Source organism: Epinephelus moara, chromosome 4, assembly GCF_006386435.1.
Source record: "Epinephelus moara isolate mb chromosome 4, YSFRI_EMoa_1.0, whole genome shotgun sequence".
NCBI lineage: Eukaryota > Metazoa > Chordata > Actinopteri > Perciformes > Serranidae > Epinephelus > Epinephelus moara.
In genome coordinates this window covers 30,316,706-30,337,920 of record NC_065509.1, presented here as the reverse complement: position 1 = coordinate 30,337,920, position 21,215 = coordinate 30,316,706, and the positions used below count along the sequence as shown (strand labels likewise).

The 21,215-nt window shown below is 40.0% G+C and overlaps 1 protein-coding gene across 7 annotated transcripts in view; it reads left to right on the top strand.

The window, feature by feature from the left end:
• The window catches only part of diaph2 (diaphanous-related formin 2), a 497,420-nt gene that overhangs the window by 20,328 nt on the left and 455,877 nt on the right, over nucleotides 1-21,215 (top strand). For 6 of the 7 annotated variants that reach the window (XM_050042679.1, XM_050042674.1, XM_050042680.1 and 3 more), the window contains 3 exons: nucleotides 275-451; nucleotides 8,976-9,080; nucleotides 16,269-16,289. In XM_050042679.1, the coding sequence (XP_049898636.1) occupies nucleotides 275-451; nucleotides 8,976-9,080; nucleotides 16,269-16,289 (303 nt within the window). The remainder of the gene's footprint in view (nucleotides 1-274; nucleotides 452-8,975; nucleotides 9,081-16,268; nucleotides 16,290-21,215) is intronic. The other variant, XM_050042678.1, reaches the window with a different exon arrangement.

Below are 21,215 nucleotides of genomic sequence, written 5' to 3'. Positions count from 1 at the left end.
TTGCATTTTATTCCCTGTTCTTTCACTTTTGTCAGCAAACATACACTCTGAGCTGTCCTCGCCATCAGAGGATCCTGTTCACTGTAACAGTGTCCTCTGAAAGCAGGACACAGAGCAACTCTTTGATGTGTGGGAACATGAAAATCTGGTTACAGGCAGTTAACACCAATCAACTCTTATTTTTTTTCAGTGAAAATTGAAGTTAACCCAAAAAAAAGGCCAAGTTGTTATCAGTGCCATATTTTAATGTTTCAAACACTCTGTTTTCTTTCAGCGCGATCGTATCACCAGCTTCAGGAAAACAGGGATGAAGAAGGAGAAGCCCCTTATACAGCATCCAACAGACCCCCTCTCTACCCAGACTGAGCTACCAGTTCCTCAGCCCCTCTTTGACGACCGCTCCATGAACCTCTCAGAAAAGGAGATCATTGACCTCTTCGAGAAGATGATGGTGAGCTTTGTATTTCTCTTGCAGCGTTACCCCTCTGGAAGGTCATCTGTAGCCCTCCACAACAGTTTTATTACAGCTGCCACAGAATAATAAATAATGAGTATGCTATTATGAAATCTTAAATTGATTCATAAATCTGTGCAGAGGGGCGCACAAGTAGAGAAACAGAACTGCTGATGTGCATGTTGGTCAAGAGAAGTTTGACAAGACAGAGAGTTAAGTTTGAAAAGCATTTTCATGTTAATATATTAGCCACAAATCTACTTGATTTTTGTTTTGTGAAAAAAGCTACAAAGGATGATAATGACATCAGTGCTTTTTACAGCTTTCCTAGTTTTATGCAACATCTTAAAATTGTTTTTTATTTACTATATAATTTGTCCTGATAAATTCTCCAATCAAGATATCATGGTTTAGAGTTCTTTTAACGAAATGAATAAATGTAATTTTACCAAAATGTATCACAGCATTAGAAGTGAAACCAGGATATGATGTTCACCTTTGCATATTCTACATATATAATCCAAGACCCGACATGTACATGCGCAAACAAAGCTCCAGTACTTGTGATTTTAGACACACACACACACACAGCTGTGATCAAAAATAAGGCTGAACTTCATCTGTAGATTTATAGAGATTGTGTTAAAAAGTTTAATTATGACATAGGTTAGAAAGTCATCCGTACTAAATAGGGCTGAAACTAACGATTATTTTCATTGTCGACTAATCTGTCAATTATTTCTTCGATTAGTCGACTAATGATTTTATCGAAAAATGTGTTAAAATGTTGAAAAATGTCGGTCTGTCTCTCCCAAACCCCAAAATGATGTCATCTAATGTCCTGTTTCGTACTCACGCCAAAGGGTTTTAGTTCACTGTCATGGGAGAGTGCGTAAAGCTGCCAATATTTGAACGTAAGAAGCTGCAATAAGAGTATTTTGGGGTACTTTTATAGTACTTTTCTATGAAAAATGACTCAAACCGATGAGTCAACTACTAAAATAGTCACTGATTATTTTAATAGTCGATTAGTCATCGATTAGTTGATTAATGGTTGCAGCCCTAGTGCTAAGTATCCCAATGTACGATTGAAAACCACTAATGTAACTGCCGTGGTTTTTGAAATGGTGTAAATATTATGTAGGTTAAAGCCCCCACAAATCAATACTTGGGCGATGGCACTCACAACTAATTGCCCAGTCGTAGCAACATATCCAGAAAGCAGTGTACACAGCTCCCATAGTGATATGAAACAGTGCCCTCTCATGGGGTTACACAGGACCTCTTCTTTGATGACAGACCCTGACTTGAGGCACAAACTGTGTGAAATAAATTCACAAATATGTGATTCAAAGTTTCATTTTCGGGGGCTGTACAACGCTACAGCAATTTCACCTAAATATAGTATCCAGTGTATATTTAATGCATCTGAAATAGGCTTGAAATATGCACAGTTTATGTACACTATTTATAGTAAAGTTACATGCATTTTGCACTCAGATGTTAAGCTTTTGTGAAGCCCGGTTCCATCTACGTATTCCCTAGGCCACTGTGAGAAGAACATGAAACTTTGAAATTCACTTCGCACTCATCTGTGGGGTCAAAGCTCTGTCACACTTGTGATTTTCTCCATTGAAATGCATTTTTGGCCTTATGTACTGCAGGATTGAAATCTAACAAAAAGCTTTCAGCCCATCTCTTTGAAGTGGGGAGCTGAATTACTCTGGCTTCATTGCATAGGTTGTGTGTACTATTGTAGATAATGTCTCTGAGTGTGTGTGTGTGTGCTAGGTACGGTGCCTGCCTTTCCTTTTTTCTCATACAATGGTCTTTATTGCCAGGGCCAGAGAAATGCGACCAGTGCTCCTGGTTTTCATCAGGCTACTGCTCAGTGTTTTCTTGCCTGGGTGCTCATCCCTGTCACTCAGTTCACCTCTCAATTACTATGTTTGTGCTCACAGCGGCGTGACATTAAACCCAGGCTTCAATTTGCTCAGTGACAGACGACACAGAAAGCATGTTTGCTGGTCTGACATTTGACAGGCCTTGACACTTCGAGTTGGGAAGTATAATTACAGTAATGAAATCAAAAAGAAAAGGGTTATTTACTTATGTACTTTTGAAGCCACCACTATTTGCTCTCATAGACTGTAAACTTTTCTGCTTTGATGCAGCAAACATAGAAATGACAGTGGTGGGTAGTTTCTTTTGATGCTAGTAGCTTCTCTTCAGTGTCTTTCTCTGTCATCTCTCTATCTTGTTTTATGTTATACACACACACACAGTTTAGTTGCACTGGTTGTCTTTACACCCATTCTGTGATTGATTGTTTTTATGGTGCTACATGCCACAGCCTCAGATGTCTAGCCTGCTTCAAATGAAGGGATGACCCCTGCCATATTAGCGAGACCACCTACTGTGCATTAATGACTAGGGGAAAGTGAAAATATTTTTCTCTGGAAAGTGGTTGAGACATTGCGCTTTGTATCTCAAAGCCTAAAAAGCACATAGCCTATTACTGAAAGGTCATCAAAGGGATCAGGGAAGATATAGGAAGAAACACTTGGGTGGGAGTTGTGAGGAAAACCAAATGAACTCTTTCTAGAATTTTTTGAAGCCAACCATTGAGAGGGGAAGTATATTCATAAAACTACAGTGATGAAAATGCATGGGGGAAAAACACATTTACTTTCAGCAGTGGCTTTAGAAGGGTATAGTGTATGTCTTTACTGTGTGTGTCCTGCCGTTGGATTTCCCAAGATGTGCACAGATGGAATTCAGAGCCCCTCATCAAAATGCACAGCAGTAAATCTGCTGATGAAATGTCCGGTATTTGCATCTCACTAAGGAGGCAGCTGTGTTGCAGTAGCAGACTCCAATCCAAGAGGTTCAACCTAGGAACACAAAATAAACATGAACTAATTTAATCAGCACGCAGTAAGCTGTAAAACCTTTACACTAAACTTTGGTGTATTGCAAACCCCTTCCATCATCAGTTTATTGTCCAGGCCATTAAAATAAATAGGCATGCACTGATTGTAAAAGTTTGGACTCCTGTTTTATATTGCTGTCAAAACATCAACAAATTCTTCTTCAAACAAGTGTATTCATTTCTCACCAAAACCTAAATTACAAGATGACATTTGAACACATCATGAGAACGTTATAATTTACCTTCGCCCAATACTTCTCTGCTCTTCCCAAAAACGTTTTATGTTGCCCTTGGATGCAGTTAGTCTCAAGTCCTGCTTTTTAGAAAAACAAAACTGAGGTGACACAACAGAAGAACATCAACCACTGCCATCTAGGGCTGTCAAAATTGCTCAAAAATGAAGTTTGAATATTCCTTCAAAAAATAACTCATAGGTTCGAACCATTCGAATATTTGTTTTTTCGCATTATGTCCACAAGAGGGCAAACTAATACAAGGAAACATACTTGTATATGTATTAATACAAGGAAACATAACTACTTGTAGGTATTTTTATTTCAACATAAACGTCTTTGAAAACATTTACATACCTACACGTTAAAAGACAAAACAATTATCTATAACATTATGTTATAAATGACCGCGGACCTCTCGCTCGCCCCCCCTCTCTGACCCGTGGCCACACCGCCCACGGAAGTGCTGCGAATAGCCTCGAAACACCGGACCATGACCGGCTCGCACACTGCAGCGATCGTTTCGGCGTCTGGTCTATTTTCTGCGTGAGCGGTGAGCGAATGTGTCAAGCCGGGTGACGGAGACAACAGCTGGGAGCAGAACCGCTTGTCGACCAGCATGGAGAAATGCGCGTCTGATGCCAACGCCCACTCGCAAACAGGACAGCTGCGGTGGTGTTTTTTTTTTCTCTCCACAATCAAATATCCATTTTCACATTCGAAGGTGCATTTTTTTTTTTTCAAATTCGAATTTAAATTCAAATTTAGAATATTCGTTGACAGCCCTACTGCCATCAGTGAATGTCTGTGTGAATCTTATTTGCCAATCATGGCAGTCAACACGAATATGAGCTGATTAATTGGTGCAGCCCTGTAAGGAAAGCAGAGGTTGGATATCTAGTGAGGTCAGATTCGTGAACTTGTCGTCTCCATCCAGACAAAAATCTCCCTGTTGGCGTGAAGTGGTGTCAAAAGTTGCCACAACTTGGCACTTTGAGACATTATTACTCAAATTATGCCTTTATTTGTCTGTCAGCACAAAAGCCCTCAAGACCATCACACTGTTACTCACGATTCATTGAATTGTTTTGATTCCAGTGCCAATTTGTCTCCATTGTCTTTCTATAGAAAGTGTCTTCTCATTGTCAGGAGTAGTGTATGGTACTGAGGTGCTCACAGAGAAAGAGGACCAGTGAAACAAGGATGTCACATTGCAGTGCTGCTGTGGCCAGTTTGAGGTTTTATGTGCCTCTCTATGCACCATTGTCAGGATGAACACTCCTAGTAATAAGCTCCTATGTGATCCCTCAGCAGTTGCACTCTGCACCAGGACATTAAAACCAGCCCACAAGAGAGTTACTGTGTGTGCCCTTGCACACCCATGGATCAGACTTGAGGGTAGTGGAGGAAATAATCCATTTGTCACAGTTGAAGCAAAACATTTTTATACGTCTTCTACTTTTCTTAGATCCACTTTTCCCCATAGCGTGGACTCTTCATATCCATTTCAGGCTCAGACATATTTGATGCTAGCCATTAATTGCTCTTTTCTATTATTTGGAGCCTGTGGCGCTCTGGATTAGGTGGTGTTTGCAGCCACATTGCACCACAGGATTTTGGAATTTTTGCCCATCTCCTAATATTTATGTACAGGGTAGTCACTAAGTAAGAAGACATGGACATACTGTATATTATATTGTTTTGTCTCTGAAACCCATGCATATCAAATTTTAAACTCAACAATGACTATGAAGTTAAGGTGCTTACTTACACATTAGATTAGCCATGTAAGAATGGTATCACTTTTATACATTGTCCCCGAAATTTGGGCTTAAATGAAGTCAACATATTTAATATTTGGTTGCAGATCCTTAGCACTTAGTGACTCCCTGCAGTCTGTGATCCGAGGACTTCAGCATATGCTTGGTCCTTTCCTGGTAATGTGCCGCCAGGCCTGTCATGCAGCCATCTTCACTTATTGCTTGTTTTGCAGGCTGGTCCTTAGTGAGTGAAACACCTGCTCAGTTGGATTGAGGTGGCTGACTTAGCCAGTCAAGAACACGGTTGCTTTGGCTGTATTCAGGATTATTGTGTTGCTGCATTGTTCCAAAACTCAGGGGGGACATATATTTAAAAGGGGGTACAATTCCAATTACAAGTCTGCACATCCAATAGGGATGTGAACATTGTCAGACACCCTTACAGCTAGAAGTCAGCTCATTAACCTCAGCCATTGTTTCATTTCAAATCCAGTGTGCCAGAGTACAGAGTCAAAAGAACTGAAAACAGTGTATTACTGTCCTGCTTCTTATGCGCTAGGGATGCACAGATTTATCGGCTGATAGTTGCCTGCTTGACTGCCATTGGCCTAACAGCAAATGATAATATAATAATGCATTGCATCAATTTTGTGCTGACTAAAAAGCAGGTGTCTTCTGGGGACAATAGAAAACGTGATTAGGATGAACAGAAATCTTCCCCAGGCTGCCTTTGGGACAAAAGGATGCAGTAAACTCACTATCAGCATGTCAAGAGATGCACCCCATTTCTTCCCTCATGGTGCCAAGTTGTGAACAACAAATCTATGTTGAAATCAGAAGCAGAGCTAGATAACGTGTACTGTTAGCAGCCGGTGGTCAGGACTAACAGCTAACCGAGGTTGTATTGAGTGACATTACGATGCGTTCACTCTCTATTCAGTAAAATTGAGTATTGGGCAAATGTAAATTATGACATCATGATGTGTTCAAATGCAATCTTGTAACATTTAGTGTTTGGCGAGAAACTTGAATACAGTTTTTTGAAGAAGACATTTGTTGATATTTTCACAATACTATAGAGGGAATTGTGATATATTATTTAGTGTAAACAGCTTTTGAAACAGTAATTTCTGCTTTAAAAAGATTTTTTTCAAGTGAAAGGTTATATTAAAGGTTGTTTCATAATTTTGTATGACTTAAGTTGTGCTCATTCAAAGATAGTTCAGTAAAGGGCTGAATGACATCAAAACAGATTTTGTTTCCCTGGCATGAACAAGGTAGTCAATAACAAAAACTAAATTAATAAAAAAACAAAAAAAAACAACAGTCAGCTTTCTGCCAAATTGTTATTTTAAACATTGGTCCAAGGCCAGAATTTAACAATTGGCACATTCTTTTCAGGGTTGTAATTAATGATTATTTTCATTTTTGACCAATCTGCTGATTATTTTGACTATTAATTGATTAATCATTACCAAAAAATTGTGAAAAATGCTCATTACAATTTCCCAGAACCCACAGTGACGACTACAGCTTGCTTCTTTTGTCCAAACAACAGTCCAAAACCTAAAGACTCTTCTTTTAATATTAAAAATGAAAACGAAGAGCAGCAAATTCTCACATTTAAGAAACTGGAACCAGCAAATGTTTGACTGAAACAATTAATGGAATATACATATCCTATATTATACATACACAGGATGACAGTCTGCTGGGATGGACAGTTTTCCTTAAACTTGTGTCCATGATACTTGATTTGCCAAGTGTTGAAGAAAGGGATTATTTTTTGCATAAAGCAAGAAAAGTGGAAACAGATTAGCGTTAGAAGAGCTTGCCAGACCGACATGAAACAACAAGATCTATAACGTTTTTCTTGGTAACACCACTGTCATTGATACAAGCTCAAATCCTATCATTTCAGTTATACCAGCAGCATAGTCGAAGATATCCTGGGACTCATTTTATGTAGCCTGTGAGGGTATAATTAATAAAAGAGCATTAATCATTTTGGAGACTAAACATGGAGGGCTCATTCCTCCAGTCTGCTCCCTGACAAGCATCCCGCAGGCCCACTACTCCTACCCCTCCTACAACATACTCACCCCGCCACATTATGCCTCGTTTATTGAATGCCAATTAAGCAGATAAATTAGCAGGGTTCAAAGATTAATTAAAAAACCTGCTGGTTTCCTTCGGTGAAAAAACCTGCCAATTGTAAAACTTTCAGCCACATTTTTTCCCTCCCTGCTCCACAAAAAGGATGTTAATGGTTTTTTCGCTCCAAGGGTATTTACTAGAGGAAATGTAGTTGGAGGAATTTAGGTCACGGTGCCCCTGGATGGGATTCCTGTCCATGCCTCACTGACAAATGGAGCAAAACAGTTTGAATCAGATTACTTGGGCTAAGATATTCAACCCATTGTATTACAGTGGTTTTATTTAGAAGTGACACACTTAATATATCAGGTGAATTTCACATTCACCATTAAGACCGCATGCAACATATGCGTGTATGTGTCGGATGGTGGGGAATCACTGCCAAATCAGATCAAGCAAACGAAAGGACACATGAGTTTCTGCACTCCCCAGCAGAGGGCAGCATGGCTCCACAACTTACGGCTCACTTTCCTAAAACCCTGAGGAGAATGTTTTTTCTCTCTGTTCATTCTAGCCGTCTCTTTGTGAGAGAGTGCTTCTGATAAACATCCCCCTCCATTCTAATCATCATGTCATTCCCTAGCTTTTAGTGCTCTGTCCGGCCTTCGTTCCATCCCCTGATGTCTCTCACATGAAAGACCTCTTTTGTGATGCAGAATTAAAGTAGCACGAAGATAATACTCCCAATAACACACAGATCCTGCCTATCCAGCCTATCTGATGTGATTGCATGGCCTCAATAGAAGCAGTGTTGTTTGGCTTTGCTCTCTTGTTTGGAATTGGGGTGCACAGTTTATATTGCCGTGGCCTTGCTTCTTTCGTTTTTAGGACTAATTATTACTGACAATATTTCCTGTTGATGTACCTTGTGACTTTGACAAAGAAACGTGGATGGAAAGTAATTTTATTCAGCAGCAAGAAAGCAGGATCTAATGTAAAAGGGTTACAGTGGAAATAAAAGTATAATTGTTGGTAAGTCATTTCTTCTTTTTTAAAGATATTTTTTAGGGCATTTTGCCTTTATTGGACAGGACAGGTAAGTGTGAAGGGGGGGAGAGAGAGAGTGGGGATGACATGCAGCAAAGGGCCGCAGGCTGGATTCGAACCCGGGCCGCTACGGCAACAGCCTTGTACATGGGGCGCCTGCTCTACCACTAAGCCACCGACGCCCCGGATACATTTCTTCTTGGTAGTGAAACTATTGTATTGTAAATAATATGATTAAAAGTTTTGTTGCTACTTGGGTATGTTCTTAATAAGTTTCAGTGTACACCTTCCATAGATTTGGGACTGATCATTTGCTTTCCTATTTATTAAGACTAAAAAAAAAACCCCCGCAAATTTACCTTCATTCTCCGTAATTGTGTTGTACTCAGTTTGAGTAGTACCCAGTGTCTGCCATTACTTAAAGTTTGTTCTCACTGTCTTTGTGTATTTAGGAGGACATGAACCTGAATGAGGAACGCAAAGCCCCTCTGCGTGGGAAGGACTTGAGCACCAAACGTGAGATGGTGGTCCAGTACATCTCAGCCACTGCCAAATCTGTAAGTGGGAGAGTTAAACCAAGAGCTCCTTTTTTTCTACTCAAGACTGTGTACTGTATAATTGTAGTGGATGAGCTGAAGTATCGTGACACTCCACACGACTCTTCAGAATGAATTTAACCTGATCCTCTGCTTTATCGCTTGCTTTGTCATCCGTTCTTGCGCACCCTCACTTATGTTGTCGCTTTCTCTCCACTCTTCATGCTTGAGTCACACATCTTTGATTGCAATTTCGATTATTTTCATTATTTCTCCCCATTGTGCCGCAATCTGCCGTTTAGGCTATCAGATTTAAATTGTCACTCACTCACTAAATGCTAGGTGGATGGTCAGTGCTTGTCCAGTCATGTGCTTGCATGCAAATTGTTGGTTGTCCAGTGGTGTTCTTGCATGTAAGTTGTCTTTTTTTGCCCAGTGGTTGCGGTGCCTTGCCTCATCAGTAGCTTATTGAGTATGAAAATATGAAGTTCAGTCAGCCTCTCTCAGCAGCAGTATTACAGTAAAAAGTACAACCACCAAATACAAGAGTGAGGAAAAGCAAGCATTTTGGGCTATGTTCAGCATGAGCCTATGAGAAATTTCAGCGTTGTATATGCTACATTATTACCAGCTACACCACACACTTTAGGCCCTATTTAAACGATCTATAGCGCATGGTCTAAAATGCATGGCGCAAGTGCATTTAGGGCATGTGCAACTCCACCTTGCTAGTTGAACAGCATATAATCTGGGTGCAGAGGAGTTGTATAGTCCCTTAATTAATCATAGGTGTGTTTTGGATGTAACTAAAATTCAATTTATCAGTGTCATCTCCTATTTCCTCTAAAAGCCAGGTGTGCCTGCACCTGTTGCGTTGCTGTTTACATGGCAGACTCAGTAAATTGGAACAACAAGTGGTTTTCTGCTCAGATCAATGCAGAGTAAGAGCAGTAATGTCATTACAGCAAATTTCATGGGACATTTAAGCAGCAAAACAGCAGAGGAAAAACAAAACTTTTAGCTTCTGAAATAAAGTACGGGTAGTGTCTCTCTTAACGGAGAGTCGTACAGTAGCTCTGCAGCTCTGCTCTTGTTGGTCAGTGGTGCAGTCGCTCTCTGTGGTCTCAAAAAGAAAAAGAACTGCAAACAATGCTCCTGACTGCACCTCATGGGCGCACAGATTGGCACAAGTGCATTTGCTTCTTTTACAATGTGGCCGCTGGCTGTGAAAATGACAAGTGTCAGTCTGAAAGTAGCGATGACAGTTGCACTGCGCTGTGCAAAGAAAGTTTTGTTCTGACTGCTTCATAAAATAACATTTAACAGTTGTTTAGACTGTTCATTTGAAAAAATGGTGTAGAATAAAGTTGCCTATTCTTGGATAGTAATCTAAAAATTGATCATCTCGCTAATCCAAAAAGTGTATAATCCATAAGTGTATGATGAAATCTCCTATCCTCTTTTGAAGTTATGGCCAACCTTGTGAGGTGAAATTCACATCAGCACAGAATAAAAAAGTGATTTCTGCCCCCATTGCTTCCAGAACCTGGTAGCTCTCTCTTGACATCATCATTTATTACCTTCCTCATTGTTATGGTAATTAACTGGCATTATTGATAATGATGATTATCCGAGATGATTGAATTCCTCACAGGGCCCATTATGCTTTGTGAGCACTGATATTTTATTCAAATGAATAACGTAATCTGTGTAGTCAAAGGACAGAGGACAAAATGTAATGTCTGTCAGCACCCCGCTATCACATTAAATAGGACTGAAGGAAGGAGGATGGTTGAGTGTCAGGGATGATGTATCTGTACATACACAGATTCATGCAAGTGAATACAGTTACACTAGAACCTCTTTAAATACATGGACTGTCAGATACTGATATTGCATGAGTCACCAAGAGGACTTAGCTTGTACTTATAGGGATAGTTTGATTATTTTGAAGTGGGGTTGTATGAGGTGCTTACTGATACAGAAGCAAAGCCAGGTACTACTGTGAATGGGGCAAAACATATTTCAGCCTCCGAAAAAAAGTCCTACCTCAAAAAAATTAATATCAGTTTAAGTGTATGCTATATTTAGAGTATTTTTAATGCTTCACCTTTCCAATGGGGAAGCTGTCAACATCTTCAGCTCCCTATCTGTGCTCTTGTCAAAGCCTCCTGTCTCCATAGACAAAAACAGTGATTTCAGCTCACTTAGCACTGGAGCTGCTGGTCTGTTATTGCCTCGATGATTGTGGGACTTTGGTGAGTCCGAATTAACCCTTTTAAATGCCAAAATTGCACGCTAACTTAAGTAAACTAACTGATCAGTGCAGTGATAGTCCGGCAGCTCCCCTGTTCAGCCATTTAAATTACTAATTTTCTCAATGGATTCTAGCTTTGAAAAGAATATCGATAACGACTTCAGTTCCCCATTGAAAATTGCTTATTTTCGGCATGGTTAAGTATAGTGCAGGGATGGGCGATAAATCGAATATACTCGATGTATCGCAGCTTGTTCCTCGTGCAAGATATAAAACATCGAGTAGACCTGCTCACGTCGTTTTGTTAAGCCACCGGCATGAGACTCGCTACTACTGTGGCTCTCTCCCTCTCTCAGGTGCACACGCAAAAAGAAAGACTCCAGAATATGATATGTCTCCAACACACTACTATATAGTCACATTTTGCTACCATGGAGCACCAGTGCGACTTGCTGATATTAATAATACATGGACTGGAGAGCTGTTAGTTGGTTTCCAGCTTACAGTGAATAAATTCTCACGTTTAAAGGTGCAGTGTCAACAGTTAAACCTCGTGCTAACTGCTAACATCTGACTGTTGATCGGAAGCTTCAAATTCACGGCAAAACCATCAATACATCTGGCCTGAGATGAGCTGGGTGCTCCGAAACAAAAGCACCAGTGGTTCCACTTCGATTTATTTACTTATAACAATACTTTATTCAACTTTATTATAACAGTACTTTATTTAACTTTATTATAACCATATTTTATTTTACTTTATTACAACAGTACGTTATTTAGCTTCATTATGACAGAAGCGTCTCTACTTAACTTTATCGTAACTACAGTTCATTCAATAATTTTGTATTTTAGTAGTCCACAGTGCTTTAGAGAAGATTTAAAAATTTCTCGATATATATCGTGTATTGTATTTTGCCCAGATTTAATACAATGTACAAATTAAACTGATATTGATTTTTTTGGCATGCCAACTGACATCTACTGTATGTAGTACACTGAGTATGGATAATTACCTCATACAAACCCACTTCAAAAGAACTGAACTATCCCTTTAATAGTTGAGGCCACTTTTGTGCCTAATTTGGTAATTATGTGACACTGCTACCTAATCTCCTTCACAGTGAGACACTACACGCAACTATTTGTGCTACTATGAGACACAAGAACAGGCCATTTATTTTATTGTCTAAAAGTAAATCTGGTGATTGCTACAGCACATTGCATAACAAGCAAACTACAATAATTGCTGTCTCAAAATTTATTTAAATTCAAAATCAAACATTAAACAAACAACCTTTCATAAAGTATAAACTAATCGAGGATCTCAATGAACCGTCTTAGTTTAGTGAACTTTGCTTTTACGTTCTTGATAAAATGTCTTTAGTGACACCATACCTAACTGATTCTATTTTGAAAACTGACTTCTGTCTGAAACTAAATTGATATGCTGTAGTATTTTTTAAGCTCCTGATTGATGGAAGGAGAGATTTTTTTTCTTTTTGTAAATTTATAGAAATCTGAGTGACAGTAAAGCTGGAGCGCCCCAGCCTGCAGCTTGTAAGAAGGTTCTATAAACTGCCTTATAGTGATCCTGTGCTCTGTAGCTTCATGAATAGTCTCATTTGGATTTCTATAACTTCGTAACGTGAGCAGAATTCTCATACCTACAGAAACTGATGTATAACCCAGATTCATCACACAGTACAGTTTGTCAGCAAACACACTTTAAAGTGAAGATACCAAAGTCTTTGTAAGGCAGGTTTCATGATTACTTTGTCCTTCGAAGTAACTGCTTTGTTTTTAAAGAGAGTCCAGTCTATGACCCACACTACATGTATGTATATATGAGCCTTTATGTATTTAAGAATCTCACCACTGAAATTTCTCTCTCAAGGTTAGGCATTATCTGGTGCTAATGGTGCTTGTGGTTGCTGATGAGCATGCAGTGTGGACTGAATGAGAATATGTTGCATTGGAAATGTAAATGGTGACGAATGTAGGAGTGGTGCATTTTGGACATGTTGGGGTATCTTGTTTTGGTGTGGTGCCTTCACTGTTAAGGCCCGAACATACTCGGGCGGAACGTACGTGGAACGGACTCCGCGGAGGTCCGTGCGGACTCAAAGCGGACATCCGCAAGCCCTGTGCGCGCAAAGCTCAGATTTTACAACCGCGCGGACTCCACTCTGCGCACCAGTGACTGCTCGGCATGTATTTTTCACATCGCGGGGATTTTTCACGGACATTTTTACAGGAAACTACAACGCGGAAGTGCGCTCGACTATGAAAGCCCGAATGACTGCGGACATTCCACCCGAGTATGTTCGGGCCTTTAATGTGACTCAGTCTTTCTCGACCATGCATTGTAAGATTGCAGTTTTGGGGCTTTGGAATGGTTACATGTACATTCATCTCAATTTCCTGTTTTTTTCCCCCCTAGATGGCATTGTAAGGTCCTAATAGAACATTTGACAAGACAGTGGTGTTTGATAATACTTCTACAGGATCATCCTGTAAACTTCTATTTCATTGCAGCTTCAGAGATATAAGCGTTACATTCGTGAACGTCACCAGCTCCGTCATGCCTACCTAATACTGAAATTTTACTCTTTTTTTTTTGTAACGTAGTAAGCATGCATAAGAGGCTTTGGAGCTGGACGTTAAAATCCCCAAATTTTAATATCTGCCAATATTTTGTGGCCTTTTTCTCAATCAAGCAGGGGCTTTGGTGCCCCGACAAAAGCACCCTATTTTTTCCTGCAAAAAAAGAGAACAAAATTTAGTCTCTTGAATAGTTTCTTGTATGTATATTCATCATTCGTGCATGTGAAAGTACCACAGAAGGCTATTTCTATAAAGCTATCTGGCTTCAAATGATTAGCAATATGAGAAAAGGCTTATTGTTACTTTGTTTATTCTTGTCGAATATTTCTTTCAAAGGAAAGTCAAAGCTTTTTTCTCCTCACTGTCTTTTTTTAGTTAGAATTGTACATTGACCCTGTTCATTTGAATATGAACTGTGTTTCAATGGAATCCAGCTCTGCTTTTGTAGGAATGTGTCTGTGGACGTCCTTGACCATCAGCTTTGCATGAACAGTTGTCTTTCTCTCTCCCAACTCATTTCTTGTTCTTTCTTTTTTTTTTTTTTGCTATAAATGTGTACCAACATCATTAAAACTGCCACAATCCCTTTTACACTAATTGCTTATTTCTCTAAAATTGACTTTGCCCACTTTAAATGAATATTTTCTTGTTTAATGTCGAACGTTCTGTGTCTCAGATGAAGGAGGCACAGATGATGGCAGGGTCTTGCAAGGGGGATTGTCCAGTGTTACTATTATAGTTTTAGTCAAATACTGATGTGACCACCAATGTGCCACCTCCTTCTTTTAAGGGGGGCTGACAATATGACAATATGACCATATGACATTATTCAGGCCCTTTCTTATCATTTCGATGAATGTTCATGCAATCAGTTATTTTTTAATTTCCATCCATGAAAAAGGGTGATAACGGCCTTTAGTTTATTTAAACTGTAGGATCACAGATGCTTAATATCAGATCTCACTAGGTAGTAATACCTCAGTACTATTCAAATTTATTGTAAGTTGGGGTCTGAACTTGTGGTGTTACATTGTAGTGAAAATACAAACTTTTTGTTTACGAAACTGCGTGTCCCCCTCAAGCTCCTCCCTGACAATTTTCTGTGCACACTCAAGATAGTGTCTGTTATTTTTGGTCAAGCTGCTCTTAAACAAGTTTCAAAAATGTGTAGCCAATGTTGTAGGCATCAACATCCGTGGAGTTACCTCAGTATGACTCATTTCAAGGTGTCGGCTGCAGTATTCAGGTAAAACTATTTCCCAGTGTTTGACAGTGACATTCCGTATTCACTGGAGAGCAAAGGAAATGTGGATACACAGTACGATTAGAAAGTAGTATGTGCGTGATCAGGTGCTGGCACGTGTGAAACGGACTTTATGACTGTCATAAACTCTTGGTGGAGGGATGGAGAGGGGAAATCAAGCATCAAATGGCCACAGACTTGGAGAGTTTGAGAGTGACAATAAAAGAAATGGAAAGGGAGATTAGAAGAGATGGAAGGAGGGGGAGTGAATGGGAGGGGGTGAAAACAGGAGAGAAAGAAAGAGGTTGAAAACAAGGAGCTCAGTGTGTCCTGTAACTTCCTGCAATCAAAATACATTTCCTCGGAAACATGTAGCAGAGAAAGAAGAGCTCAGCCACAGTATAGAATACGTTTATTCAGCTGAGAGACACCCCCCTACTGTGAAACAAGCCCCACAGTTGCAGTAATAAAAAACACTCCTGCTACCTGCCACTATTGACAGATAACAAGGTTAAACTCTAAGAATGGTGCTGACTGCATGGGCTCAAGGTAGCTCTGCCACACAAAGTTGACACCTGAAGCCCAACGTTAATGGCAGCTGATTGATATCAGCTCAGGGAGGGGAGACTCTGTGCAGCCTCTTTGTCCACAGCAGCCACCGTTACATTTAGGGGATGAATCTGTGAATCTGTACCAGTCAGTCAGTCACAGGGACAATCATATGTTACCTGGTTAATCATTTAATAAATCCCCCGTGTTAAAATCAACATGTTAACTCATCAACTCCACAGTTGTTGTTGCCGTGTATTGTATGCCACATTGCTTGACAAATTCCTGTTTTCATTTATCCATGTTTTCACATCCATCTCATTCATAATTTGAAAATTGCAGCTACCGAACAGACATTATCTTCAGTGTGTGTCCATATTTATAAAGACTCTCTTGTTGGCTTTAAAAAAATTTGTTGTATAGTGTGTTTGTGATGTCACACAAGTTGCGCTAATGCCTCAACGTGTAATGGAGAGAAATCTCTGGCCTACTAATGATTGTGCTGTTTGTGTCTTTTTGCACATTAACCTTCTCCGCTGATCGCTGCATGCAGATAACTGGGAGCAAAGTTGCGGTAAGTAGCCCATTATTTATTTGGCTTCTGAATCTTGTTCCTTCTGTGTATCTGTCTTTATTCACCCCCTAAACACACACACACACACACACACACGTTTATCTTGTTTTGGAAAGATGTCGAGGAGCATGTTCCAAACTATGCAAGTGAGGTCATTTTTATGGCTTGGATTTTTATTTTCTGCCTGATATTGCTAATGGGCTGTAATTTGGAAAGGCTATAAATTGCCAACACAATTCCTGCATGTAAATGGTAGCACTTTCAAATGAGGGATTTCGAAATTATACAGCCTGAAAATGAAGTGGGAGGCCTTTTGTTGGTTTTTGCTGGTCCTCCTTTGAAATAGATTGCTGTGTAACACCTATTAGCATTTGAATATTGTGATACCAACAAAGAGCAATAGCTTTTACACAAATACTCATAATCTGCCATCAAATCTGTTTATCAGAGCATGTTGCACTTAAATGGTTTTAACTGTGTTCACTCTGTCTGTGAGAAACAACTCACACTGAGAGTACATACTATATCACTTAATAAGGCTTTGAACACACAGTTAAGTGCATGTTCACACACAAACTGTACACACACACACACACACACACACACACACACACACACACTGAACCTTGTGAACCGTGGAGGAGAAATCAAGTACATCTTTTCTGCCTTGAATGAAATATTGGACTATATTAGCTTTGGAGAAGTCTTCATAGCTATATATTTGAATTTGCTGTCAACAACTCTGTCTCTGAAAGAAATTAAGGCAAAAGACTCTTGTTCTTGTTGTGGATGTCGTCTCATTTTACCCACTCCTACTGTACAAAAAGGCATTCATAATCTTAACAAATTCAATTTAAGCTATCAATGTATTAGTTATACTTTTTAATTTCTCCTTGCGGTAATATTCCAATTACCTTTTACTCTCTCAAGATCCCATAAAGTGGGACCCTGTTGCCTTTTCTAAAGAATGGGTTCTGGCTTTTTTTAAGGTGCTAGAGAAAGAGATAGAGAAACACTCTGTTATTGGTTTAGCAAGTGTTGAATTGTCACTTTAAATGGTGTTTCACTGCCTTTTGAGAGCTTCGTAAGGATTAAGAGGACTGTAAAGCTTAACGTGAATGCAGGCAAGGCAAAGCAGCACACTGTGACCTGGCCTCTGCTCTGCCCATGCTCTCAGACAGACCTCACTCTTTGAGGCATTTTACAGAGACATTTTGTATCGATTGCGTTCTCTCCTTCTTTGTCAAACTGTTCTTTTGTGCTTGGTTATTTCTGTAAGAAGAGTGGGTTTTGGGCCTGGCCGGTATGGACGTGGATGGAGTAGCTCTCGATCAGGAGCAATGGCCACATTGTGCTCAGTAAATGGAATATGACAGAATTACCCCACCTCCTATCATGACTGCTCATCCGAGATGTGGAGGAGGCCTAATTTTAGAAGTTCTGCGAACCATGTCAAAAGATGCCAGATATCCTGGTTATCAAGAAGTTTCTTCAAACTCGAGAGCATGCTGAAGTATTTGACCTGACCTTCATAGCCTCTGTGTCAATCCTACAACAGTAGCCTACAGATATGGCTAACATACTGAAAGCAATGAGCTGTCATTCTTAAAAGCCCCCCTGAAAGTGGAAAAAAAGGGAGAGCGTTTAGCCTGGTTAGCCGATTTTGGGCTACAGTTAGCTCCCTGCTTTGCTGGCAGATTCCCATTTTCACGCTGTCAGCGTGTGTCGGTGGGATAGAGTGCTCTCAGATGTGCTGGAAGGAGACTGTTGGTTTGGATTGTCTATAGGGAAAACGTAACTGTAACTCCTCTGTCTCAGGCATGAAATCTCTCTGGCACTTTCCCCTCTCCCAGTAGAGAATGAGGTGGGAATAGAGGACCGTGTGAATTGGCTCTAATCCAGTCTGACCAGCGTGTAAGTGTGCAACACTGCTAAGTCTCATATGCTCTCTTCACCTCCTTAAGCAAGATTGAGGGAAATATGAGCAGCACACATACCTGGGTAACAGCATGCCTGCAGGTAGACTCGAACAGTCCAGATGGACCAGACACCTCTTCTTCTGCAGTGTGCTGCAGGAGCTTATTGACCACTACGACGGCTTTATAGTGTCAGTCTCTGTAAAGATTGGCCTGATTTACGTCACAAGTCAAGGACCACGTTGTAACAATTCATCAATGACTCCTGCAGTGTTACTGTGAAAGTAGACTTCCGTCTCTCTGCACTGCCATTGACAGGCTCTGCAGCTCAGATGGAATGCTGCTGAGACTATGAGACTGAGAGCGAGGAAAAGGGTGTGTTCTCCGTGTGTTGAAAAGCAGCAATCTCCAGACCACAGGGAGGTGATCAATATCTGTATGACTGGACAGATGACTGCTTATTTCCATGGTAACATGCTGGTCAGCTCTGAGATGTCAGGCGGTGATGGTTAGTGCAGTTGTGTAAACATGTATATCTCTGCGATAGTTGTAAGTATGTGGATTGACCGAAGAGCCAAACACACCTCAGACCTGAGAGAAAAGATCAAATGAGGCTGTATTGGCTGATCTCTCTACTCAAGCTGATCATCTTATAGATAAAGTGTTGTACTTTTCTGCAGCATTATTAAGTTGACTTGTTCTTAACATCAGCCTTTTTTCCTGGGTGTATGGCTGTGCGAATGTATCTCCCAATTTAAAACTGGCTTATGACAATACAGAGTTCAGATGTGAAATGTGGCGGTTATCGTGAGAAAATCATCATTTATGAAATGACAACTTAAACTAGGATTTGTTTGTCATTGAATGGCATGTTTGTCATTTCAAATTAAAAGATGTTTTTGTGTGTTTTACAAGCAAAGCATTGGACAGTCCTTGAACCTTGCAATGTTGTTCTCATTATGGAGTTGAGATGAAGAATTTCATTTACCTGCAATGAATGTGAGGAATTTGTATCCCTCTTACTTTGTTTTTTTCTGTTTGCTCTAGTATATATATATATATATATATATTCACAAGCAGTTCTGCAGGCACCACTTATTTTTTGATCATTAATTCAGGCCTTGAAATTCCGTGTACATATGCACGGTAGAGCATGTAAAATTTGAGCCGTGCATGTGATTCTCAGCTCTACATACCTTGGTGCACAAAACAGCTGACAACTTACATTGACCGCAAGATTGATTAGGATGCTGCAATTGACAGTTTTCATACGCTCTCAGCCATAGGCTTTGCACACAACACGTACATTTTCTCCCGTAATGAAAAACACATTTATAACTGATAATGTTGTGGAGCAAAAAGAGGACACCAACAGTGCACAGACAGACCAGACTAAGCAGCACAGCGCAACAGCTGCACCATAAACACTGTGGTCAAGCCATCCGCAGCCGCCACATTGCAATAAAGATACCCAGTGGTGTCTTCTCACTCAGTTTGACCTGTTGTTGGCAGTGGGAGGATGAATAGCTCACCTTCCAGCCCTTCATTTGACTGCTGGGCGCTGATTTAGGGATGACTTAGGATGATCAATGCATGACATAACACAAAGCTGATGTTGTTTCAGTACCTTCTTTCTGACTCGCCAATATTAGAGAAAATTATGATTAATACATCGTACTGAGTTGGTCTCGTGTAGTGCATGTAAATATATAAATACACACACACACACACACACACACACACACACACATGCACACACATATCTATCGAAAACTAAGAAAAACTCTTACATTTGAGAAACTACTTTCATAATTATAATATATCACTGAAATATTGGCAATAACATGAATGACATTGGTATGCATTTCTCTGGCTACCTGTGCTCTCGTTCTCTATTTGTAACTGCTGATGATTTACAGAATGCAGGATTACCAGTTAACGAGTAGTTATAGGTAAGGCCAGAGGATTGCAAAGCATCCAGATGGGAAACGAGGGAGACAGAAAGAGAGAGTTGCATGGATATGAGGACACGCAGACATCTGGCTCCTCTTTAACTCCAATCAAGTGCTCGTTCACTATGCCAGGAGTGCTTACGAAGGACCTTTAAAAAAAAAAAAAAAAAAAAAAAAAAAAAAGTGAGAGAGAGAAAAAGAAATATGGTGAGCCTGAAAGGAAATCAAGGCGCCCTCTCTCCTTCATTCCCCTCTTTACCTTTTAAAACCACATGCCTCAAAAGACTGTTTTGTTTCAAGCAAGCTATTAAACTGGGTGCTGAGGGTTGAGCAGATTTGATGTGGCACATGTCCTTGGTGCTTTAAAAGAACGGCAATGAAAAATTAATCAATAGCGTGTGCCTCCCATGCCCTGAGCCAGTGTTCACCATAGATTCTATCTTAAATTAAGATCAAGGAAACATGCTCCTGAGGGGACTGTTTGAATAAGATGTTTCTTTGATTGGCTGAAAGCATATTTTAGAGTTCTACCAGTTCATCTGATTGACATAAAAAGTTGTCTGGGAGTGAGATGAGGAAAGATTTATTTATTTGATTTATTTGAATAGCGTATCCACAAATCTGTAGACAGGTGTTTTTTAATAGATGTCAAATATTTGCTGCTTCATCTATTCAGCTGCTTTTTTTCTTCTTCAGTGATAGTCATAGGGAAACTCTATTTCCAGGTTCCTTCCTTCAGAGGGAGGTTTGAGTGTGGTCATGTGTAGAATAGCACTTCTATGCTCTTGCTGCTAGAATACGTAATACCAAAAGTATGAGCACCTGCACATCAAAACATTGCTCTGAAGTACCACTAGTGGTCCAGAACTCTAGAGATTTAGAAACACAAGCTTTTGGTTGGACTAATACAAGTGTATGAGATGATGTAGATTCAATTTTAAGGTTTTGGAAAGCTTTTGGAGCTTTTGGAGGTTTGACGATTTTTGCGTCAATCGATATAGTTCTTGCCAGAGTCTGCATTTTCCAAATCTCTGCAACAGATGTGCAAAGTAAAGTGT